The sequence below is a fragment of the Micromys minutus genome (assembly GCF_963924665.1).
Source record: "Micromys minutus genome assembly, chromosome: 9".
NCBI lineage: Eukaryota > Metazoa > Chordata > Mammalia > Rodentia > Muridae > Micromys > Micromys minutus.
Window position 1 is genome coordinate 22,252,832 of NC_137978.1, and position 26,467 is coordinate 22,279,298.

Below are 26,467 nucleotides of genomic sequence, written 5' to 3' on the forward strand. Positions count from 1 at the left end.
CCTGTATTTCTTGGCTGCAAATAAAAACCTACACTTCCGTTGTCCCAGGAGTTAATTTTGAAAACCATAGCTTTCATTTAGGGCTGTTAATCAGAGACATTTCCTTGAAGTATTTGGTGGCTTCCAACAGACTCTCGCCACCCAGTACCTGAGGTGGCCTTTTCCATCATCTACCAACAGTGACTGATATGTGTGACTTCTCAGTGTCATACAAGGGACTCACGTCATCTTTGTATGCACAATTCTTCAAAGATATAGTTTGATCAGAATGTACATATTCTTTGAAATGAATAGCCATCTTCTTTAGTGTGTACCTGGAATGTCTTCCTGAGCTTTGTATATTTTGGCATGGGATTTAAATTAGTTGAGAGTCATAAAATCTTGAACACAGATATGGAAAATACCTAGCCAAATTCCCTCAGAGAAAGTGAAGAAATATATGTGAGTCTGTCACACAGGACCTCACACACTGTAAATCATCAGGAAATAGTAGTTACTGCCTGCTTGCCCCAAGTGAGAAAGAAATGGAGGTTCTGTGAGCTACCAGGGGCTACATACCTGGAAGGTGCCAGAGTCTGGACTGGGTTAAGATTCCTGGCTTCTGCTGTTCTCTTTCCACTACACAGCTCAGGCTGAAAGCATTAACTACTATGGCCACGGACCTTCCTGGTTCCTAACAACAGCTTCAGACCAGGTAAAGCACTTCCTACCGTTCTTTTATAAGTTAGACTGCTTGAAACCAGGCAGCAGATACTGTTTCTTCTCCCTTGGGCCCATGAGTTTTCCGGCTGGAAGGCTCATGTCTTACTGACCATAGTGTGGCTTCCAGAAGCCATTTATTCCTTAAAGTGTCCTGAGTCTCCTTACTGGACTACTTACCAGGAAAAACCTGATAAACCAAATAAACCTGGCCCTTACCTTTTCTCCCATACAGAAATTCTTTTCTAAATGAACAACTTTAAGTAAAAGCCATGCTTTTGCAAATTAACTTCCAAGACAAAAGAGTTTATAAGAAACTTTGGGATGAACTAGATGCTAAAAGTAACTACTAAGAAAGTAGTCAGAGAGAGAGAGAGAGAGAGAGAGAGAGAGAGAGAGAGAGAGAGAGAGAGAACGAGGACGAGAGAACAGCAGACAGCCTACAAACCAGGAGCAAGACACCATGAGGGACTAGAGACAGGAGGGACAAATTTCAATTAGCAATATAGTGTCCTTTTGAAGAAGATTTGTAATGGTCAAAGGTAGGTGAGTCTCTCCAACAAAAGAATGGCCTGAACGTGAGCAAGAAAGGAACAGACGGAGTTCAAAGTAAAGGCAGAGACCCACCTGGGCCTGAGCAAAGTGTACGTCAATTTTTCAGAATCTGTTTAAGTAGCATACCACTCAGTGAGTGCACTGAGTTGTTGGCTTCCAAAGGCTTTCTCAGGTAACATCGTAGGATCCAGTAGTGAACAAGTCTTCCCTTGCCTACATGAAGTTTACCTTTCATCTAGGGAGCTATGTATCAAACCCTAATTAGACAGTTGATATTTTAATTACAATTTTGGAGTTCAGCAAGGGAGACATATGAAATGCAGGAGAGACCACTGTCTGTGGTCTGAGATGAACTGTCAGGCAGAGAGGAAGTCTAGTGATAAAGTAGAGATGTATGGTGAGGACAAGAAGCGAAAAAGACTTTGTATGTCAGGCTAGGGAGCCTAGAATGGAACCCTTCAATTTCCCCGAAACGAAAACAACTGCAACAACAAACAGACAGACAGACAGACAGAATCCCGGCTCGCAGGAGTAGTGCAGGAGTGATCAGTGAATGGTTTAATGAAAGTCAAAGGTTTAGCACTTTGGATTCAGAAAGACTTGGACTTGAGTATTTCCCTGCCAGTTGGAAACCACCATGTGCACTGTAATGTTTGTCTTCTCTGGCTCCTGGTCCCTAAAGTTAAATGATAACACTTCCCATGGATGAATCTAAGAAATGTCAAGCATGGTGTCCAACAGAGAGCAGCAATCTTGGCCTGAGGATTCCCTTACCCCGTCACACATGAAAGTCAGATGCTACAGAGAGGGTTGCTCAGCGTCATCCTCTCAGGCCATTGGTGGTAGCTATAGACTCTGTCCGTGGACTTGCAGCATCAGAAACACTGCATAGAGATTTTCTTATACCAAGGGAAAGGTGATACCTGGGAGAAGAGTTATATCTGTGACCACCCAGCAAGCAGAGGCCTTCCTCACTTTCTTGTCTCCATCATTTGGCCTCTCCCTCAGACCTACCTGTGCGTGGAGATTCAAAGAGGACTTTAAAATGTAGATCCCCAGGCCCTGCACCAAACAGATGAAAATGAACTCTTCAAAGGTGGGAAAGGTAGTTATTAAATACCTTCCCAAATGAGTCTGATGTTTGCCTATGTTACCAGAGCTCGTTAGAATCAAGGCCTGGGCCCTGACTGAGTGGCATGCTATATATTCATGACACACCAATTAAAGAGATAAATGATTTTTTTTAAGGCAGAAAAAGGAGATTTATTCAATGTAGCAGCAACAGGAAACAATTCAGTGGCACCCTCCTTCACACATACACAAGACCATCTTCAGGATCCTGACAGGAATGTTAAGTCACACAGAAGGCTTGAGAGGCCTGTCACTAAAGAGTTGTGCTCAAACTGTGGTCCTGCCTGTGACTGATCCATCTACCTCAGCTTCAGGTCTGACAAATCCTCAGCACTGTGTGAATCTCTTCTTCTCTTTCCTCTGGGGAAAGTCCCAATTCTCCTGGTCTATTGTCTCAGTAGTTTAATGGTCCAAAGGATGGGCACAAGTCTTTAGGATTTCTTCACTAATGTCAGGACACTTACACTCAGAACTACTGGCATGAAAATCTTTTTTGATCAACAATGACATCCTGTGTGGAGCAGTGGGACACACTACTGTCAGGGTTTCTGAAAGGGCATCTGAGATCATCAGTGTTGACGGCATCTGAGAGCTTGCTAGAAATGCAGGTCTATCTCTCCACTGCAGACCACTGTATGGAACCCCAGAGGCAATGCTGACTGCAGGTCACTGCTTTGAAACCCCAGGGACGAGGCTGCTTCTAGTCTACTAGATCAGAAGACCAGAGGCAGGCTGGAGCAAAATGTTCTAAAAAGTATGCCTGGCAGATTACTCTGATGTGCTCTACAGTTAGAAGTCTCTGCTGTATACTTGCACAGGGAGGGCCTCCAGCAATGCACTGGGAATCTGGGAGAGTCTCATGGAGAAATTTTGCCAAGCATCAGAAGGATGGTGAGACCAGCAAAGGGAGGGAGGTTACAGAAAACAAGAAAGAAACGCTAGTACAAAAAACCTATGAGATATCATATTCTCCTGAGAGACAGTAACAGATTCCAGAGACTTTCTAGCCAGTCAGCCTAGCTAGAAAAACAAGTTCGAGCTTCAGGGAGAGACCCTGCCTCAAAACTAGACAGACAAGTATTTGGGGAAATCATTTTGACCTCATCCTCTGTTCTCCACCCATGCCTACATGGACAAGCACACGTGCACACATGTGCACACAAAGATATACCACAAACACACATAAATAAGAGCTGTTGCACTCTTAGTGGAATATGTGTTGGCTTGTTTGATTCATTTGCCTCTTGGTGTAAGGCTATGATGAAAATCAATACCTTCATTCCTCCATGAAAAGGAAGTGCCTCTAGTTAAGAAACTCAGATCACTGTGGGCTAATTGCTTTGTGTGGCATTTGGCAAATGATATGTCCTTCCCAAGGTCTCAGTTTCCTGAGGTGCAAATAATATAAGGTCCTGAACTGAAACATCTCTAAGTGTCCCTCTGGCTGTGACTTTCTATCCTCAAAGAACTGGGATCTATGTTGACTTCTGGACTGAGACCCAAGCAACTGTTTTTCTGAGAGGCTCTTTCATAAAACCCAAAATGGAGGGGCTGGCAAGGGACCTGAGGTAAACAACTTCCTTCCTGGGGAGTTGTTGCATCCTGATGCTGTGTAGAGGGAAATTCCAGGCCATCTGGATGTGAGAGAATTGCAATCATCTACCCATGTTCCAGGAGCCTGCCTTCCGGTGATAGCCTTATGTCATTGGATAGCTCATTAAGCCCTGGAAACCTCCTGGGCATCAGGGATCCTGGAAGGGGGGAGGGGGGACTTTTCAATGCATACTCAGCCTCTTTTTCTGCTTCTCCACAGGAGGTCGCCAGCGGCTAGTCAGGCTCCAGTATCCAGAGTCAGCCTGCAAGGTAGGCCTCCTCCTGAGATTCACCTCTGCATTCCAAAGCAATTATTCAAGACTGTTATTAGTATATGCCTTTATATGCACACTGTAACCCTCAGAAGCATGTCACTTGGTGACTTTTTATCAATAGTGTATTAGACCTTTACCCCAAGTGAAGCCCAACTAAAAGTACTTTGAAACATATACCTAGGGCTTCACAATTAAATGTGTGGTCCTGTCACTTCCAGAGGAGGAGGTAGCTGTATGTTGAATGCAATTTGACCTCAGCTTGCTGACCCCAGTGAACCCCAGGAGCGCTAACCTCAAACATTCACCCACAGGGTGCCCACATTAGCCCAAGGTCCCCAAGGCACATTAATGGATTTCCTCTTAGCATCCGCTATAGCTGCTCTGCCTCCTAGCCAGGTGTGAAACCGACAGTTCTTTCCAGGTCACAACGCATTTGTCTTGGAGGTCATCCAGCTTCGTTCCTCTCATCTTTCAATTATGAGCACCTGCTCATCTTGTGTTTTAAAATCCTCTGAAAAGAAGGGCCACCTTGAAGGAACACCAAAGAGATATGTCCAACACGTATTCGTCACATGCAACAACCTAGGTGACTTTGGTGAAGTCCATGAGTTCCCTTGCACCCACTCTTAAAGTGGGTTTAGAAAAACACCACTAGAACTAAGATAAACCCTGCATGGTATCTAACAGTACCAGTCTCCTCCCCATGCCCATTTACTTCCTCCTCGGATGATGTGTTCAGTTAGTATGACGGCCTTAAGTATCTCAGAAGTGTCATAAATTACTAACTTCGGAATGAAGGGAACAAAGGCAGTGCATTCCATTTGCTGGTTGGTTTCTGAAGCATTTACAGAATATGCTTTTAAAACTTTTAGAAGGAAAAAGATGGAGGAAAAAAAAGTGAAAGAAAGACATGAAGCAAGGTAAAGGTACACCAGAGCCCTGTGATATGAGCTAGAAAGAAGGAAAACAGTGCTCCGTCCACAGACTTCAAAACTGTGGTATGCTGATGGGCCACTTCCGTTAGGTATAAAGGGAAACAGTAGCGTCTTAGTGTGTAGCTGTGCTGATGCTGAGGAGATCAAAGGAGCTGTTTTGAACCTCCTGTTGTTTCATCTTATTGGCCTGCCCAGGAGGCGGCTTTCTTTGCCAATTCTACCAACATGTTTCTGATATCAACTGGAATACTCAGAACACATTTCCTGTTTCTTGTAATAAATATGGACATATACCAGAAGGAGGTATGGCCCTATAAATTAACTCATTAGCAAAAACACTGTTTGAAAGATGTTTCATGATTATTGGCACATTGACTAAGCTTGGCAACTGGAGCTTTCTTAAGTACCTTTGAAACAATGGAGCAATGAAGTAACAATGCCTCTTAAGGCAATTTGTTTTTGCCTGTCTTTGTGGCAGACTACAACAACCCTGGGTTTTATCTGGAAAGAGATGGTGGGGTGGTACCAATTATTACGCAATTACTGGTTTCGGAATCTTCCCAACGGGGTAAACCGGTAAACCGCAGCCAGAAGAGGAGAGAGGAGACACACATCCCGTGTTTTGTTCTTATTATCAGCTGAAATAAGTCGGGCAGATTTTTCCTGTTATTTTAATATTTATCAGCATATGACAAAGAGGTGTGTTTAAATAGAAACTTTAAAGGGGAATGAAAAATACGTGGCTTTGGGCAAACAGCCTGGAGCACTAAACGTGGAGCACAAACAGCTGCTCGAAAACCTACGTTTTTATTGAGAACTTAGGAAAGAAAATCAGGTGTGTATTTAGAAGGACTAAATTTGAACTCGTACGTTTTGGTAGAAATAGAAGGTTTAAGAAGTACAAGACGCCACAGCGCTAGAGAGATGGTTTAGAGTTTAAAAGCACGCTGTCTGGTCTTCCTGAAGTTCTGAGTTCAATTCCCAGGAAGCACCTGGTGGCTCATGACCGACCATCTGTAATGGGATCTGATGCCCTCTTCTGGCCTGCAGGCATACATGCGGGCAGAATGCTGTATACATAATAAATAAATAAACCTAACGAGAAAAAAAGAATGTACAAGATGATAGTTTGAACATATTCAGCAATGGAAGCGAACAGGAGAAACCGTATGGCAAAAGATGGATCCCTGAAGCACCTTCCTCTTCTTGTTTCCCCACCCCCTTTTTCCTCTCCCTCCTCCTCCTCCTCATCTCCCCTACTTTTCTCCCTCCTGCTTTTTCCTCTCTTTGTGCTTCTTCTCTTCTTCTTTTACTCCTTCTTCAGCTGCTGCTTTTTCAATTCCAGTGAATTCGTCCAACCCAGGTGAGGTTCTTGCACTTACCTTGAGAGACACTGGGTGACGAAATCTCTCAGGCCACTCTTTATTGGACTGGATTCTCAGTTCTTAGGAATCAACAGGAAACTCTTGTCTTTGAAATGACAACTTATTTTTTTATTATTTAGCACAGTTGTTCCTATTTTGGCAAAAATTTCATTCTGGGATGCACTATGGCTTTCCAGTGGTGTGTCTGTCCCACTGGTACCTGGGCTCCTGAGGACGAGAGACTGCATCTTTCTCATCTCTTTGTCTTTATATTCTAGTAAATTATATCTACACAGCAGGAACAGAGTAAATGACAACCCAGTCAGAACTACATAAAGGTTGGACCTTATTTGAAGGAAAGTGCTTATAAAGGTAAAACGTAATAATAAGCCAACAGCCCTGTGTCTGCAGAAAGTGTTATTTTCTGTGCCTCTGTTCCTCTTTCAGAGTCCTTATCACTTACTGTACTAAAATTAAAAGGTGTTGGGGCTTATGTATGCCATGTGTTCATGCAGTTTTGAATAAGAAAGAATAAAGCCTAAGAAGGTAACATTTTGCTGACAAAGTAGGAAAGCTATCATTCAAAATTGGAGGGCTAAACCCAAAGAGAGCAGTTCCAAAGCCTGAATATGCAGGTTTGGAAGGTCACAGTGAATCCTCGTGGGTGTGTTGAAAATCCTGAGGTTAATAAGCAGCCGGAGTATTTTTTTTTAATTTGTGAATTCTTGTTCTTTTCTTTTCTTTTTTTTTTCTGTATAAGACTTAAACAGAAAGGAAAAGAATAGAAAAAAAGGAAAGAAAGTCTAAAACAAGGCAGGAACTTGAATTTTTTCATGTGGACATATTCAGTATGGAAAACTGAAAACCCAAGATTTCCTAAAAGAAAAACAAATCAAATAATTGAAAAAACAAATGAATTTGTGTACATATGTGCGGTTCTGTGACAGCTGACCTGCTTTCCCATACTCTCTGTCCTGTGCTTACACATACATTCCATCAATATTCTTGACTATCTCATGAGAGAACCTACTGAGAAAATAAATTGCTAAGTGATCACTGCCTTTGTAGAAAGATTTTTTTCCTACACAAAAAGATTAGGAAAGTGTCGGTTTTTTTTTTTTTTTAAGAAACTCTCACCTCCCAGTCTTATAAACGACTTAATTTATAACAATATATATCATATATAGAATTTTGTAGCAGCCAGAATAATGTGTGAAGTAGGGTATTCCATCGTCATATTTCATCTAAAATTTATCAGTGGCTATTGGTGAAAATCATGAATACCACCACTTGTAATAAAGCTGTTTTTAAAGTAACCCAGAAGTTGATAAACTATCCAAAATGGCAGCCAACCACATCGATGCGATGACTGAAGAGCTGCCTTGAGTCTTCAGGCCAGACTGCTGCAGACACAGCGCCTGTCTCAGCTCGGGTGTCTGTAGCATTAACTGCGGTGATTTTCAGCATGAGTCAATTAAAATATATTTCAAGGAAAGAATGTATTTGGAGCAATAGGATGAGGAAGCAGAAGTCTTCCAGTAAAGTGTAAAATATGCTGACCTATCTGAGCAGCAGCCTTAATTAAGGTTTTCCCAAGCTCTGGGGAGGCCATGTCTTTAAACACAGCTTCAGGGCCAGTCGGCAAGGGATGATGCTACAACTGATAATTCCCAGAGGCCTCTGTTCTGGAAGCCTGCTTCTCCACGTGACTCCACACATCTTCACTTGGTTTTGACTATTTTGCTCAAGAAGTAGAGCAGGGGCTCAGTACATGGTCTTTGACCCTGAACAACTCAGAAAGTCAAGGTTTTGCCAGCACTTCCATGGCTGGCACGGGAGAGAGACTGTTGTATACGGGCAGAGGTCTGAGGACCACGGCTACCGCTTGAAAGCTGATCCACGTCAGATAACTGGAAAGGGAGGCCGGTACAAGCTGAACCTTTGCTTGGCTTCTACATTAAGCAAGAACTGTCAGGCAGGATTACAACACATGGGCAAACAGAAATAAGATCAAACATCTTATCAAAGGGCCTGACCACTCAGGACAAAGAAGATCCTGAAGGAAGTTACATAAAGAAAAGGGAAAAATAAAAATAGCAGACATTTTCTACAATGTTCCCTATGATGTGTGTAACCCGAAATGCTGGGACAATCTTCTCAGTTGCACACTGTGTGTGAACAGCCTGTATATACAAAATGAAGTCACACAATAGAACAGTACCAGAAAAGCTGGGAAATGGTCAAGACAGTTCCCCACAACTGTTTTGTCTAAAACAGCCATCCTGTAAACATTTATCCCAGCACATGAATGCTGACTTACCTGCGCTGATTTGCAATTAAGGATGGGCAACTGCAAAATCATTAGTAAGGCAGCTAAAATGAGAGTGGTTAGAACTGTTCCCTGGAGCAAACACAGCTAAAAATAAGGTCTTGCTTATTAGTGGCCGCTTTCCCTTGTTCAGAATTAATGTCTTCATTTAGCAGGAAAGGTTTTTCTTCAGATTAATCACGACCTGGGGGACCAGCAGCATCTAGTCTCAGAATTTGCAGAAAGAACCAAGTCCATTCCTCGCAGACTCCACCTCGTGTTTTCGCACTGCTGAGAGACGCGGTCCACCCCCTCCCCCTGAAAGCTGGAATCATGCATGTTAGTAAGTATTTCAGTTATGCCATTGACGTCAATGGAGTCATTAAATAGATTGCTGGCCCTCCCAGAGGCAAATCACTGCCAGGGACCTAGATACAGACACACTTTTTTTTTTTTTTTTTTCAAAGACAACCACCAGGTTTTGCTATGAGAGAAAAGGAAAAGTTTACACTGTAGCCAACCTGTCTCCAAACAGTTTCTTTTTGTCCTTCGCATTTTAGTTCCGGCCTTTCTTCTCTTTGGTTACAGTAGGCTCCAAAAGACACCCAGATATTGTTGCCTAAATGTTTCCAGCACAAATGTATCTCCTGTAATTGAGACCATAGAGAAAGATACTGAACTTTGGAAAAAAAGAAAAAAAAAAGGAGTTTCATTCCATCTTGATGTTAATTCAGTGGCATACATTGTTCTAGCCAAATCGCTGTTGTCTGCTACTGAAGTTGTTTGACATTTGGATCCTTAAACAAACAGCTTCCTTCAAAGAGGCACACAGTTTGCCTTTTTCTGCTGCCTCTGCAGGGCTCAAAGCTGAAGCCCTCATCCCTGAATCAATTTTTCTGCAGCTGGTAAGGCTGTGGCACTGAGTCCTCTGCAAAGGGTGGAGGAGAAAGCCAGGAAGACAAACTGGTTCTGGTGGCTGCCTCATCTGCAGCAATGCACCCCCACAGGAGGCTCTCCACGTGCCTGTGTCCTCCCAAACCCCAGCTGCTGCCTGCCTCAAGCCCGATCACGCTGCAGCTCACCGGGCTGTCAGAGAAAAGCCCTTCAGGACACAGCTGCCTCTTCCTGGGAATGCCTGCTGGCTCTGTTTACCTGAGCTGAAGTTGGAATGTCTGCCAAGGACTCACTCCACACACCTGGACTTTTCTACCACTGAGGCTTAGAGCCAGAAAACGCCCTTCATCATCTCTTCAGATCTGGCCTTCCTCATCTACTATGCAGGCTGTAGGAAGGACTTCTCAATTCTATCCTTGCCTCTCTGCTCCATGGATCGTTCCTTCCTTTATTTATCAGTGGAGGTGTATAGAAATGCTAAACATTTGAAACTTTTGGTAACCCTTCTTGAGTCAGATGGAGACTCAGGTTCCATGTCCTTCCTGATCTATCCCCTGGCTTGGGAGAACCAGACTGTACTATAACCCATTTCTCTCTCATTGCCAGGACAGCCAGCTCCTTTAACCATTTTTTTTTCCTAGTCTTTTCTTCTCTCTTGCAGTAAAGGACTTTCTTTTCCTGTGCCCAAAACAGTATGGTCACCTTCCAAAGTGGTCTGATGTCCATGGTGTTTACATATTCTGAACCAGCCTTCTTTCTGGTCTAGTATGCTTTGTCTAAACCCCATTATTGATTGTTTTCTTACTGTTTTGTTTTGGTTTTGGGTGGTGGTGTGTGTGTGTGTGTATGTGTGTGTGTGTGTGTGTGTGTGTGTGTGTGTGTGTGTGTGTGTGTGTGTGTGTCCTAATCTCCCTTATTGCCCCACACCTACATTGCTCAATTCATGGTTGTATAAACTAAATATGCCAACCTCCTGCCTCCTGACGTTCTATACTGACACTTTTCCCAGGGCTGTATATATTTTTTGCATCTTGAATTCTGGAGTGATGATTAAAATAAACATGTATTTTTTATCTAAGACCTAGAATATAGTCTGTGTTTAGAAAGTACTGCATGATTTATCCATTTCCATCTGGAATGTACATTTAAGACATCTTCAGATTGTGCCCCTATAATATCTTATTCAATTATCTCAGAAACTTTGAGTCAGTGTCTCAAAAGTCTCAAGATTATAGTTGAAATATCTTGCTTTCTTCCCTAATTGAACCATGAGCATCTCAAATTCATATATGAATCTTCTTGTTTTCTGCTCCCAACTAAGAGTGTAAAACCTAACTGATGCCCAGTAAACGTCAATGGAATGAGCAAATAGCGGTGAATGATTGCCCAAGCTTGAGTCTGAAACATCGGAGCAGCTCAGCTGCTCCTTGGCTTTGTTCGGACTTGCCTAAATCTCTGCTGGCTCTCAGAACATGCGCATGGCGCTGAAATCGCTGGCTAACCTTGATGGCATGTGACCTCAAGGCACATGAAGTGAAGCCTGTGCTATCACTTCAGCGCAAAGTAACAAACTTACAAGAAATAGAGAGAAGCAAAATGACAAAATACCTGTAGCTCATCACAATAGACAGTGCCATTCTCTTGGTACCCACTGCAGTGCTACAAAATGGCTACTTAATAGCGTATTGAGTTGAACTGAGTTAGGAATCTGGATCAGTCTCTCCAACAAATTATTCTCCACAACTTTGTTTTCTTATCTGGAGAATGGACACTTTTAATTTTCTATCTCATAGATTATTTATTTCTAGAGGAAATGAGAAAGGCTATGTTGGAATGGTTATGAGTGAGCTAAAATATTCATTCCAAATTCTAGCTCTGGCTATCTTGTGACCTTGGGAGAAATTAATCGCTCTTGGTCTCAGTTGTTTCATTTACTAATTACAATGCAAAATGCACATGGCCTATAAGCCACTTATATGGATTAAATGACTTGATACAGGCAAAACAATGAGAAAATTGCAATTGGCCTTCTAGAGCGTGTATCACGTGACCTCAGCATGCTTCACATGGCCTAGTTTGTAGCAGATGATCAGTATGGGAGAGCTAAGAATCCAGAACTTTTGCTATCAGTAGGGAACCAGAACAGAAAGCACCACTGGAAGGTTCTGGCTGACTTCCCTTCCACAGTATTATGGTACACCCCTCCTCCTGCCCCTTTTCTGCAGTTTCATTTTTCAAAGGTTTCAGTTATCCTTACTTAGTCACCCTAGTCCAAAAGTAATAAAGTAAAAATTCCATAGAGGGGGAAATTCATACACTTACAGTCAAACAGCCTTTTGAGTATCACGATGACAATGGTACATGCCAATCCCTCCTGCATGGGTGAGTCTGCTCCTTCCGTAAATCCATGCTTTGTGACCTACCTGCCCCATGGTTCCTTCGTTGCCCTCTGGGTTGTGAAATTGGATATTGTGCAATCGCGGCTCCTATCTTCAGGCAACCCCAATCTCACTTACTACAAAGAAAAATTCTACTTTATTGTTCACTGTTGCTGATCTCTGACTCTGCCTAAGTCTTAACTAAAACTTCATCACAGGTATATATGATCATCGGAACAACACATGCAGAGCTTATCTGGCACTTCCTGCAGCTTTTGGCATGCCCCAGGGTCTTGAAATGGGACTCCTAAAGACAATAAAGGATGCTGTGAGACCCAAAAGAAAGCTTTCTTACTTTAAAACACTTTCCTCCTCCTCCCATTAAAAAAATCAATCTCTGGTTATGTAGAGATGGACTCTGAGTTAAAGACAGGATTCTCTGTGACACATATTAGAATGGCAGTGAGAGAAAGAAGGAGCTAGTAACAAACGTGTCGGGATCCCGAGTCTGGCTCTTACCCTTGAAAACAAACTGCCAAGAACAGAAAATGGCTCTGATAAGCCAGACCTCGGTTATCTGAGCTTTTTCTTGCATAAGCACATGAGGATGTCACTTTGTGAGATAGGCTGAGTACACCACACAGCTCACTGTAACTGTTTAAATCCAGCCATCAGGGTTGACACACACCTTCCTAGGCACAGATTTTTTTTTCCAGCACAGGCAGCTCAGCAGGGAGTAGAAACTGAAGCCAGCCCAGAGCTGCCCTTGGGAGACATGTAAAATCCTACTAGCAGACCGTCACATGGGAAGGTGGGGTCAAGGAGACTCTGGCTCCTGAAAAAGCTGCACTTATGCTGGGACAGGGTAAGCTCCCTCATGCATACCCTACCTCCCTTCTCCTCTCCACAGGGGTAAGAAGAACTTAGCCTGAAGAAGGATGAAAAGGAAAAAAAATGGCTAGGAAAATGTAGAGGAAGGAAGGAGGGCTTCTTAATGTCCCTTTCTACTGCCACATCCTTATGACGACATGATTCAAGGGACAGGATGGGTTCTGCTCGCTGTGGATCATTGTGGGCTGATTCTAGAGCTGTTCTCAGAAGCCAAGAGAATTTCAGAGAAGTGTTTCACGGGAGAGAAGAGAAACAAAGCAGGGACTGTCCCCTTGAAATAGAGAACAGGCAATAGAACTCACTGGATCTGAGCTTATTGACTTGACTTCCTCTCAGCCAGGGCTGTTGACAAGGACCAAGAGTGATACTCAGACGTCTGTGCACATTTCCCGTCCCTTCCTTCACTGCCTACAAAGTGAGCTGAGGCCAGGGTGGTCATCTGACTCATTTAACCAGCAGAGGCAGCTGCGACAGATTCCCCCAACTGTTCTCTGGCCTTCACATTTCCAGGTTCTGATGTCTAGCTAGTATGAGATATTTCCAAAGCCCCACAGTCCTGCCTCTGACAACAAGGGAGAAAGGAAACAGTAATGACTCTATTTCTAAGTACAGGCACTATTCTTCATCCTCTGGATCTATGATCTACTACTTACTGTTTCTGCAGGTATTGTTCCTCACAGATGGCAAGGACAGCTCAGGGAAGAGCCTGGGCTTGCTCAAGACATCAGGTTAACAAGTGATAGGTCAGAACTGCGATCTAAATCTTTCTTTCTTGAAAGTGCACGATCTCTGCACGCACAGGCACATACACATATTCACACATAATTGAGACATAATAACAATAACATCTTTTCCTAAAGGGGGTGGTTCTGCAGTTAGAAACAGGCACTGCTCTTGGTACCCCCAGCTCTGGGGAATCAGTGCTTTCTTCTGGAGTCCAAAGCACCTGAATTCACAGGCAGATAAAAACATGTACACATAATTTTCAAATGCTTAAAACAAAACATGTTTTTAAACGAAAGCCCGTGTTCGTTCCTCCTGAGCCCAGCCACAGTGTTCCCACTGCTGTAGTAACCTCTGTTGTTTTTCATAGCCCAACACATACCTCCTAAGTACTTGCACCAATATGAACTTGATATCTGTAATGAAGAAGGGTACATGGTGCTAGAACTATGTTCCACTTTTTCACACGTAAAAGTAGGGACAATACTAAAATCTATTAGAGCTATAGTAGTATTTAAATGACTCTGTATATGTAAATCTTTTATCTGGCACCCAGTATTATTTAGCACTGTCTTTAATTGTTGTCTGTTATTATGGGGACTGAAATAGATTGCGACACAAAGAAGAGCTTTGTCAATAAGTGACCTTGAACTTGAGCCCCGAAGAATGAACAGAAACTTGTTAGATGGTCACTGAGAGAGAAAGCAATACCTCAAAGGTACTTCACTCATAGACCTTAATGGCTGCCGCCCCAGTGAGGAGCAAGGTGAGAAAGGCTGGGAAGATGGAAGGGCACCGTATTTTCTAGTTCTGAACAATAAGTCAGCATTATTATCAGTTTACGTGAGAGCCATGGGGAATGAGACTGGTATGAGATAGTTGGAATTGTAAACACAGAACTGCAGTCTGATCCCCAAGGCAGAGTGATTAACAGGGCCTATGTGTTCCCAGACCCTGACCCTCTTCTGCAGTAATAGTTAGTCCAGACCCGCCCCCACCCTCTTGGGATCAAGAAGCAGGATCTGAAGCTAGCTTCCTGTGCTTCAGTTCTTTTATTTCTTATGTGCTCTGTAATTACAAAAAAATGATTCAAGATGTCTGGGTCTGATTTTCTCATCTGAGCAATGGATCATCATAAGATCAGACTTAGTCAATCGTATTTAAAGAGTTTAGTGTTTAGGGCTGGGGCACAGGCACTAAAAAGGTACTAATTGATGGTGGGATTTTTTTCTCTCTCTCATCTTTAAACATTTATCACTTTGTTTGTTTGTTTATGATTGTATGTGTACATGTGTGTACATTACATGCATACTCACTCATAAAACTGAGACAGCTTATAGAAGATCTTTTCTTTCATCTTGTGAAGAGCTGAGATAGAACTCAGGTTGAAGGCTTGGCAGGAAGCACCTTTACTGCCTGAGCCATCTCAGCAACCCCAAAGAGGGCTTCCTTGAGTCAGGGTTCATTCAGATAAGGAAGTGTTTTCTCTCAGCAACAAAGAACATGTAGGACTTAGCAACTGTTCAGCTGTTGCAGATTTGGGGAACTTGAAGCAAGGTCTGGGGGTTAGAATTCATTTCAAACGCTGACAGCCCAGCCTGCCATCTACTAACAGCATGGAAGAGCCTGTTCATTCTCTAGCTATATAACTATCTCTCTAGCTGCTCAAGACAAGCCCACACTTCTGTATTCCCTATCCCCCGCCCCCTCATCTTAGGAAAGGACAGGGATTTGGAAGAACTAACCATCCCTGGAGAACCTAACGCAGTTAGCCAGACCAAGTAAATACTCACCAGAAGGAAGCATGGAGCTCGGCACTGGAAGAGACTTTTCACACATTTGTAAGGTCAAGCCTTCTAGGCATTCGGTGACTTATTTACTACCAAGCATGTTTTTACTTTTGCACGCAGCTACCCAGGGTAGTCACCTTGACAGACAGCGACTCCTCTAGGTCTGCCTGCTGCAGTCAGTGCCAAACATATGCATATAAATGTGTCTTGGGCTGGTTTGTTACATTTTTGTTTCCAGAGAAGATAAGGTTCCTCAGAAGAATTTTGTCAACACAGTAGGTCTCTGCTCCTAGTGATCTACTTTTCCATCCCCCCTTCTCTCTCTCTCTCTCTCTCTCTCTCTCTCTCTCTCTCTCTCTCTCTCTCTCTATCTATCTATCTATCTATCTCTCATAGAGTTCTGCTGTCTTCTCTCAAGGGTCCCTAGCTACTGCTTCCCTCTTATTCCTACAACCCCCAGTCTTTCCAGCTACGTTCTATATCGTCTTCCTAGAGCAAGCAACAAAGCAGTTCAGAGTGCTGCTTCTAGAAAGCTTTGTCCTACTGCCTGCTGTGGGTAGCTGCTCTCCGTTCATTCATCTTACATGAGATCAGACATGCCCTCTCCTTTCCTGTCACCCATGATACGTATTGCTTAAAAGAATCTTCTAGAAAAGAAGTGATGTTCTCATAAATTAGATCCAGATCCCTATCTTGAGTTTGCACAAGGACTTCATAGACAGGGGCTTCTTTAAATTCAATTTCCCAATTTAGATGCCACCCTTATGTACAAAATAGCTAGAAAGCAATCAGCTACAGGTCATTGGTTAATAAAAAATAACATTCAGCCCTGCCAAGTTGACACCTCAAGCCAGTCTTATCATGTGCACCAACTATCCAACAAAAGCATATAACCTGTCTCAAAGAGTAGCCTAGCTTGAATGATGCCTACTTGTTACAGGTTAGATGTTGAAAGTTGAGGAAAATAAAAGTCTCCATGTGCCCAACATCTTGCTTCAGTTTCAGCATTGTTCTGGAAATCAGACAGGAGTGTGTTTACAAGGCAAGAAGTGCAGAGCTTTGTGTTTGTACACCTGGACAGTGTGTGCATTAGCTGTAGTGTCACAAAAATGTTACTGCTCTCACCTGTACTCTACTTGGGCAGCCAATCATAAGAGAAACCTGTAGGCTTCAATTTTACCAAAACCTGCTTCCCACATCTCAGAACCAATCACTGAAAAACTCAATTGAGATCAGTTAACTTTCAAAAGTTAATTGTCCAGGAATGTCTTGAGGGAGATAGGTGTGCCTGGAAGGTCATCTTTTATGAGATCAGCAAGGTAGGGTTCAAACCTTCTCTTCAGAATTTGGAAAGCTGAATTCCAATATGACTCACAAAATGATCTTTCAGATTTCTTTTTCAAATCTAAACATTCTTCTCAGCATATGTCCCCTGGGTTTTGTGTTTCTGTCATTCAGAATGCTCCCCCAAATGTGAAGAACCCAATAGCATCTTTCTCATCCTCACTCCAGACTGTGTTGACAATGCCTCCCAGCTTGAGTTCTCAGAGATGGACAACTCATCACAGGGCAGTGTGTGCCTTTCAGACAAGTGTCAGGATAGCATCACCTGTAGTGTTCACACCAGACAGCACAAACTATCACACACCTGGACACCACCTCCCTCTCTCTCTACCTCACTCTTTTCCTTCCCTTGCTATGTAGACCAGGCTATCCCAGAACTCCTGTTTTTTCCATCTCTGCAGTACTTAGATTACAGACATAGGCCCTTCCCCCATCTCCCAGGTATCTTTTGGTGAAGAGCTGCATCAGCAAGTGACTGAGGGAACACAACTGTGGGAGCTTCCTGTGGCTTAATGAGTCAGCAGCTCACCATGTGTTTTTGTTCCCAGGTCTTGCCTTTTCTTCAGGTCTTGGGCTACTTGTTCTGCTGAAGTTCTAAGAACACCTACTTTCACATCTTGTTCTGCAGGACCTTCTTCTGTCCCCTTTCTGAATGCCTTGCTGGGTTACTTATTGCTCTGCTCCTCAGGGTTTTGGATAGACTCTTTCCGTGCAGAAAGAAAGGCTCCTTGTATTATGGTGATCTACATCAGCTCTCTGGTTTGAGAAATCTGCTTAAATCCTTTTCTACTCTCAATAGGTGTCATTTCTTTCCAAAAAAAAAAATCTGGAAGGAAACACAACACATAGGCAAAGATGTGTCAACATGATGTCATAGCATATATTAAGTATGTATTTGCTATTAGAAATTATGTCTCCCCAGTCTCAAAAGTCACAACAAATTCAAGATGGGATCTCGTTTTTATAAGCAATAAAACTACACCCCAGTAAAGAGGAATAGTAAGAAGACTTTCAGCTAGTAAGTGACATAGCTAAGACCTGAAGCCTAGCTGTTAGCTACAACATCTACATACTTAGTACTAATCTCTTCCTGGTGAGAGGTCATGTGCACACTAGCAGTTGTCATAAGGTGAAAGCTCCCTGGTGATCAAGTTTACATCTGTTACAAAATCTTGGCTTTCTCTGAACAGCACTCATCAGTACTTGAACTACTCCAAATCTGCTTTTACATCCAGAGTCTAGAAATAAAAAAAAAAAAAGTAGGGTAGATATCTTTTGTTCAATTCTCTCCGTTTAGAAGAAGTACTGAGCCAATGATCAATGACTGTGTCCTCCCCAGACCCCTCCCTCTTTTTCCCCTCACTCTCTCCTTGGTGAATCCCCTTCAATAACTCATTAATGACTGAGGATTTGGGCAAGGCTATAGAAGCAGGAAAAGAAGGTGGGGTCAAGTTTTTAGGACACTGCAGATTACAACTCACTGCTTATGAAGTACCCCTGATGTCTGACATCATAAGGAGAGACATAGATTTTAGATCTGCAGCGAAACCAGGGTGTGTCTTGCAGGGACACAGGGAGGCACCCATCCAATTCAAGACAGGCCCTGGAAAGTCCCATTTTGAATAATTTGCTCTGTCAACTTCCCTAGCTCAGATGAAACTCTGTGACTTAAATGAAAGAGCACTCGGCTGGAACTCAGGACACTGACATTTTGGTGCTGATACCAACCAGGTGTGTGACTCAAGGTAATCTCTGTAGCCTCCCAAACTTAGTCATTTTTTTATTTGGGACTACTTTGAATCTTTGACCCTAGAATCAACATTTACAAAGCCTTCGAACTGATAAAATGGCCCCTGACCCAGAAACAGTGGTGTGTGGGTGTCAGGATGGGTAATTCTTTGTCAGACAAGAACAACTCATGTATTAGTAACTGGGGCTTTTGGAGTTCAAGCCCAAGACGCATTCTCTATCCCCAAACCTTGGTCTTCTTCCCACCCTAACATTATGTCACACCAATTTTCCACAACACATTACCTCTTTAGTATTTTCCCAATCCCAAGTGTAGCCAAGACAATTAAATAGTAGATATACATCATGTACTCTCTTGTGCTAGGGAAACAGCAGGACAAAGTCTACAGTCTTGAAAAGCTTGAGATTCTCAAACCAGACAGTATGAGCTTAGATCCCTGCTCTAATTTCAAGAGCATTACTCCTTACATCTTCCCCAAACCTTGATCTTTTACATCTCCATTTCACCTTTAATTCCCTAATCTCTGTACTTTTACAGAACTAAATAAGTTATTTTACATATAACAATTTAAATAGTGCCAGTCATAGAATTGTGACTGAGTCATATTTATTATTGTGATGACTGTATGTGTTTATCAGCCTTCATGTGCTTTGAGTCTTGGAAGGTTGGAAACTGAAACATCATCATTAACACTTAAGGAGTAGTTATTAAATATTATTCAACAGATAGTCCTCTTCCTTCTTCTTCCTCCTCCTCTTCCTCCTCTCATTCCTTCATCTTTTCTTGGTTCTTGTGTAGAAAAAGGTAAGGAATAGAAAAGGAAGCAGTCTACGTGTAAACTTACTAATGAGCTGATTTATCTTGACGTAGAATCCTCAGGATTTGAATAGGAATAGAAGACAGTTCCTACATTTTGCAAGTTGTTTTGAATTTCACTGCATGTATTCTTTGTACATAGCTTTATGTTAAATAAGGACATTTTCATACAAGCAAAATTGTTGAACATACTCCCCCTTCTCTTTTCTTCAACCCCCTTCCATTACTCCATTCTGCTCCTCTAGATGAGTTTACTTCTACTTTCAAATTGTATCACACGAATGATTTACATGAGACATACACAATCTAGAAGCCATAAGAAAGAATAAAATGTCATTTTGTCTTCCTGACAAGCTTAATTAATCTGACTATCTCCAGGTTCATCTATGGTTCTGTAAAGATATAACTTCACTTTTCTTCTGGTTACAAGGAATTCCATTGTGCATATATACCTAATTTTCCTTCTCATTCCTCTGACACTGGTCATCTAGGCTGGTTCCATAGCTTAGCTGTTGTGTGTTGTGTTACAGCAAGCATTAAGGTGCATGTGTCTCTGCAATGTTGCTTGGAGTCCTGTCAGATAAATATCCACGATGATATAGCTGGGTCATAAGACAGATTTATTCTTACAGTTTTGAAGACTCTACACTTATTTCATTAGTGTGTGAACCAGCTTACACTTAAACAAGCAGTGCACGTGTAAAACTTCCCCCTGCCCACATTCACATCAGTATTTTTATTTGTATGCTTCATTCTGAAGTGAGATGGAATCTCAATGTCATTTTGATTTGCATCTTTCTAATGGTTACTAAGGCTAAACTTTTCTTCATATAGTTAAAGGTCATTGGTGTTTCACTTTTTAAGAATTGTCTATTTTGCTAGCCCATTTAATTGATCAGGTTGTTTGGTTTTTTTTTTTTTTTTTTAAGTATTATTTTTCAGTTCCCTGTATAGCTAAGATAGTAATCTTTCATAAGTACAGTTATCAGAAAACTTTCTCCCATCCTGTAGGGTGTCTCTTCAATCAATTAACTGTTTTCATTTCCTTTGCTATTCAGAAGTCTTTAATTTTATGAGGTGCCATTTGTCCGTTGTTGGCTGTATTTCCAGAGTGACTAGAATCCTGTTTAGAAAGTTTTTAACTATGCCTATATCGTGACATGCTATCTCAACCTTTTCCTATAACAATTTCAGATCTTGTATTAACATATTATAGTATTATTATATTATATCATATATATATATATATATATATATATATATATATATATATGATCTTATATTAACAAAGTCACTTGGTTGACTTTGAATAGAGTATGAGAAGGGGGTCCAGGCTTGCTCTTCTGAAGATGAATACCCAATTTTGACAAAACTATTTGCTGAAGAGTCTCTTTTCCCCAATGCATATTTCCATCCTCTTTGTCAAAACTCATGTGGATGTAATTATGTGGGTTTACCTCTAAATCTTCCACTTACATTCCTTGATCTAGAGGCCTTGATCTGAGCCAGTGCCATGCTGGTTTTGTTACTATGGACTACAAAATTTAATTCAGGAATGGAAATATTTCCCCCATTGTTTCTTGTGTTTAAGATTGTTTTGGATACTCTAAGACCTTTGGGCTTCCATGTTAATTTTAAGATCGTATTTTCTTTTGTTTTATTGGATATTTTATGTATTTACAATTGAAATATTATCCCCTTTCCCCCTCCCATTCCCCATCCCCTGCTACTATGAGGATGTTCCCCATTAAACACACCCACTCCCACCTCACCACCCTGACATTCCCCTACACTGGGGAAAGGAGACTTCATAAGGCCAAAGGCTTCTCCTCCTATTGATGCCAAACAACGGCATTCTCTGTTACATATGCATCTGGAGCCATGTGTACTTTTTTTTTTTTTTTTTTTTTTTGATGGTTTAGTCCCTGGGAGTTCTGGGGGTTCTTGTTGGTTGAAATTGTTGTTCTTCCTATGGGTTTTAAACCCCTTCAGCTCTTTCAATTCTTTCTCTAACTCCTCCATTGGGGTCCTCATGCTCAGTCTGATGGTTAGCTACAAGCATCCTCATCTGTATCAGTAAGGCTCTGGCAGAGCCTTTCAGAAGACATCCATATCAGGATTCTGTCAGAAATAGTGCCTGGGTTTGGTGGCTTTATTTGGGATGAATCCTGAGGTGGGGCAGTCTCTGAATGCCATTTCTTTCAGTCCCTGCTCCATTCTCTGTCTCTGTATTTCCTCCTATGAGTGTTTTGTTCCCCTTTCTAAAAAGAACTGAAGCATCCACATTTTGGTCTTCCTTCTTCCTGAACTTCATGTGGTTTATAAATTGTATCTTGGGTATTCCGAGCTTTTGAGCTAATATCTTCTTATCAGTGAGTACATACCATGTGTGTTCCTTGTGACTGGGTTCCCTCACTCAGGAGGATAGTCTCTAGTTCCATTCATTTGCCTATGAATTTCATAAAGTCATTGTTTCTAATAGCTGAGTAGTACTCCATTGTGTAAATGTACCACATTTTCTGTATCTATTCCTCTGTTGAAGGACATCTGGGTTCATTCTAGCTTCTGGCTATTATAAATAAGGCTGCTAATGAACATAATAAAGCATGTGTCTTTGCTATATGTTGAAGTATCTTTTGTGTATATGTCCAGGAGTGGTATAGCTGTGTCCTAAGGTAGCACTAAGCCTAATTATCTGAGGGAACACCAAAGTGATTTTCAGGGCGGTTGTACCAGCTTGCAATGCCAACAACAATAGAGGAGTGTTCCTCTTTCTGCACATCTTTGCCAGCATCTGCTGTCACCTGAGTGTTTGAGCTTAATGTTGATTCTGACTGCTGTAAGGTTGAATCTCAGAATTGTTTTAATTTGAATTTTCTTGATGAGTAAGGATATTGAACATTTCTTTATGTGCTTTGATGTTCCCTTTGTTTAACTTTGTACCCCATTTTAATAGGGTTATTTGGTTCTTTTGGGTCTAACTTCTTGAGCTCTTTGTATATATTAGATATTAGACCTTTATCAGATGTGGGATTGGTAAATGTCTTTTCCCAATCTATTGGTTGCCATTCTGTACTATTGACAGAGTCCTTTGCATCACAGAAGCCTTGCAATTTTATGAGGTTTCTTTGTCAATTCTTGATCTTAGAGCACAAACCATTGGTGTTCTGTTCAGGAAATTTTCTCCTATGCCCATGTGTTCAAGGCTCCTCCCCACTTTCCCTTCTATTAGTTTCAGTGTATCTGATTTTATGTGGAGGTCCTTGATCCACTTGGACTTGAGCTTTGTACAACATGATAAGAATGAATTGATTTGCATTCTTCTACATGCTGACCTCCAGTTGAACCAGCACCATTTGTTGAAAATGCTGTCTTTTTTTCCACTGGATGGTTTTAGCTCATTTGTCAAAGATCAAGTGAGCATAGGTATGTGGGTTCATTTCTGGGTCTTCAGTTCTATTCCATTGATCTATCTTCCTGTCTTTTTACCAGTACTCTTCAAACTATTCCACAAAATAGAAACAGAGGGAACACAACTCAACTCATTCTTTGAAGCCACAATTATGCTTATACCTAAACCTCAAAAAGACCCTACAAAATATGAGGACTTTATACCAATTTACCTTATGAATATTGATACAACAATACTCAATAAAATTCTTGCAAATCGAATTCAAGAACACATTAAAATGATCATTCACCATGATCAAGTAGGTTTCATCCCATTGATTCAGACATGGTTCAATACAGAAATCTATCATTATAATCCACTGTATAAACAAATTCAGAGGGAAAAAAATCACATGATTATCTTATTAGATTCATAGAAAGCATTTGACAAGATTCAGTACTTCTTCAAGGTAAAAGTCTTGGAAATATCAAGAATTCAAGGCCCATACCTGAACATAGTAAAAGCAATATACAGCAAACCGTAGCCAATATCAAATTAAACAGAAAGCAATCTCACTAAATCCAGGGACTAGACATGCCTGCCTACTCTCTCTCTGCCTATTCCATGTAGTACTGGAAGTACTAACCAAAGCAACAAGACAAGGTCAAAGTAGCTGGATATAAAATTAACTCAAACAAATCAATAACTTTCCTCTACTCAAAGTATTAAAGAGGCTAAGAAAGAAATTAGGGAAATGATACCTTTCACAATAGTCACAGGAATATAAAATACCTTGGTGTGACTCTAACCAAGCAAGTGAAAGATCTGTATGACAAGAACTGCAAGTCTCTGAAGAAAGAAATTGAAGAAGATCTCAGAAGATGGAAAGATCTCCCATGCTCATGGACTGGTAAAATTAATACAGTAAAAATGGCCATCTTGCAAAAAGCACTGCAATCTCCATCAAAATTCCAATTCAATTCTTTATACAGTTAGAAATAGTAATTCAAAAATTCATTTGGAATGACAAAAAACCCAGGATAGTCAAAACTATTCTCAACAATAAAAGTACTTCTGGGGGAATTACCATTCCTGACCTCAAGCTTTATCACAAAGCAATAGTGATTAAAAAAAAAAAAAACTGCATGGTATTGGTACAAAGATTGTATTTTCTATGTGATTGGATTATATTTCAGTATTGGAAGAATCCTGTTGAACTTTTAATGAGTATTACATTGAGGCTGTCATTTCTTTTGTTGTCAAAATGTTCATTTTCACAACACTAATTCTTCTAATCCATTAGCATGGTTACACTTTCTTTCTTACACTCTCTTCTTCAATTGCCTTTTTAAAATATTTTAACTTTTTTCATTGTACAGGTGAGTCACATGGTTGGTTAGGTTTGTTAAAAGGGTGGACGTGGTGGTTGATTGGTTGGTTTGTTGGTTGGTTTAGGAAATTGTGAATGGTACTATTTTCCAGATTTCTTTTTTGACATGTTCCTTGTTGGTAAACAGGAAGTTTACTGATTTTTGCATGCTAATTTTGTATCCTTCTATTTTTCTGAAAGTGTTTATCAGAACCAAGTATTTTCTGGTTATTTAGATTTTTTTTTTTTTTTTTTTTTTTTTTTTTTTTGTGTAGAATGATATCATCAAATGTGGTTATTGGGCCCTTTCATTTCCTATCCATCTCTCCTCTATTTGAGAACAGTTGAGACTCTCACCCAGGTGGTTTAGCCTCTTTTAAAGCTCCAAGTATCACCTGGTCTTGTTGCTTCTGTGTCACAGAAAGAAAGAGATTCAGTCTCTTCTTCATTCCTCCTCTTGCTTAGTAACTCGTTTGCCCTTAGTGAGTACTCACTGCAACACAAATTAAGCATTGTGTTGCTTAATTCCATGGTGGAGCTCACATTCTGGGTAGCACACACAAATTGGTATGTAATGAAATGTGATAATAAACATGAGTAAAGACCCATGGAAGCCCAAATGTCACTGTAAGTCATATTCCCATCTAGGATTAATAAGCTCTGTGCTAAACTCTACTAGAGAATTTGTGAATCAAGCTTTACTGAATTTTAAAAATTAGTATTTCCATCACTCAGCCATATATTTCTATAGATGAATTTTTACGTCAGTCTAACCCACGCCAGCATATTCACTGACCATCTGCAATGAGCAACAGGATTAGAAGAACATTAGAGATTTTTACTGGGGCTGTTAGAAGAAGAAAGATAGAGGCGATGTAGTCTGCTATTAGGATAAGGAAGGCACAGGAGATATAATCTGAGCTTTACCTTAAACATTGGGTAACATTTCCCAAAGTGAAATTTTGAAAAAACACATAAACCTACAGAAACTACAAGAGCAAGGGTTCTTATTAGACTCTAAGACATCTGTGAAGGCAGGTAAGGGAAAGCCATGAAAAACTAGCATGGTAGAAGATAAGGCGGTCAGGTTAGAGGGGAAAATGCCAGAGTATTTTATGCACCTACTAAAAAAAGCTGGGATTCTCTTTTGTGTGCAGTGAGCTGCTTCTATTTGTTTAGCAGACAATTGTGCCATTGGAACTGTGTTTTCTTGGGGTAGTTAAAACAATGTTTACTACCAGAACTAAAACCAGAACCAGATAGAAGACATGGCAAAGTTGGTCCCCTTTCATCACTCAGTTAACCATGTGATTCTAACAGTTTCTGAGCCTTATCCTTCTTGTTTCTTACACGCAAGGTGAAAGCTAAAAGCAATTGTAGAACAAGCCACAATAATTGTTGAATGTTGCCCGTTGGTTATCACTATGTAGGGCTATTAATGTGCAATGCTTAACCCTCAAAACAACACTAGACATCCTGGAAAGTTAAGTATCCAGAACTGGGGATGCAGTAGGGTTGATATGATGCTTACAAAGCATACATGAAGCACCTGGGTTCAATCCCCACCATAACATGGTGACACATGTAATTCCAGCACCAAGTGGGTAGAGGTAGAAAGGTAGAAGATCTCTCTCTCTCTCTCTGTCTCTCTGTCTCTCTGTCTCTCTCTCTCTCTCTCTCTCTCTCTCTCTCTCTCTCTCTCTCTCTCTCCCTCTCTCTTTCTCTCTCTCTCTCACACACACACACACACTTTTAGGTCCCAAGTTTCACCAACCCTATTCTGAAATAGCCATATGGGGAATTTAAGGGATGATATATCTACAAAAATCTTGAACACAATATTAGCATCATTACTTTTTTAAGAAAATCAAATCATAATCTATCTATCTAGTGATAAGGAACTGTACAAAAGGTTTTATAATCAAACAATGTCATTTCTTTAGTAATTAAAAAACAACCCAGGAATACTCACACTAAAATAATGTGATATTAAGAAAAGGAAGGTCAGCTATAGGGTGTGCACATTGAGTGGCTGTCTTTATTTGAAATACTCTGAAAAGGCAAAGGTATGAAGACAAATTACAACTTGCCTGAGGCTAAAGTAGAGTGTAATATACATTTATTACACACAAATAAATGTATATAGGAGATAATATATTAGGATAAAAGCTTATTAACATAATAAAACTACTGTTTATAAAATAAAACACCAAATTGTATATCTGGAAAGGTGACATCATTGATGGTACATTAAATCTGCC

The 26,467-nt window shown here is 41.0% G+C and overlaps 1 protein-coding gene across 3 annotated transcripts in view; it reads left to right on the forward strand.

Moving 5' to 3' along the window:
• Positions 1-26,467, forward strand: part of PDE4B (phosphodiesterase 4B) — a gene marked incomplete at both ends in the record, with an annotated part of 442,442 nt that overhangs the window by 333,789 nt on the left and 82,186 nt on the right. For all 3 annotated transcript variants that reach the window (XM_080921154.1, XM_080921155.1, XM_080921156.1), the window contains one exon: positions 4,199-4,248. In XM_080921154.1, the coding sequence (XP_080777280.1) occupies positions 4,199-4,248 (50 nt within the window). The remainder of the gene's footprint in view (positions 1-4,198; positions 4,249-26,467) is intronic.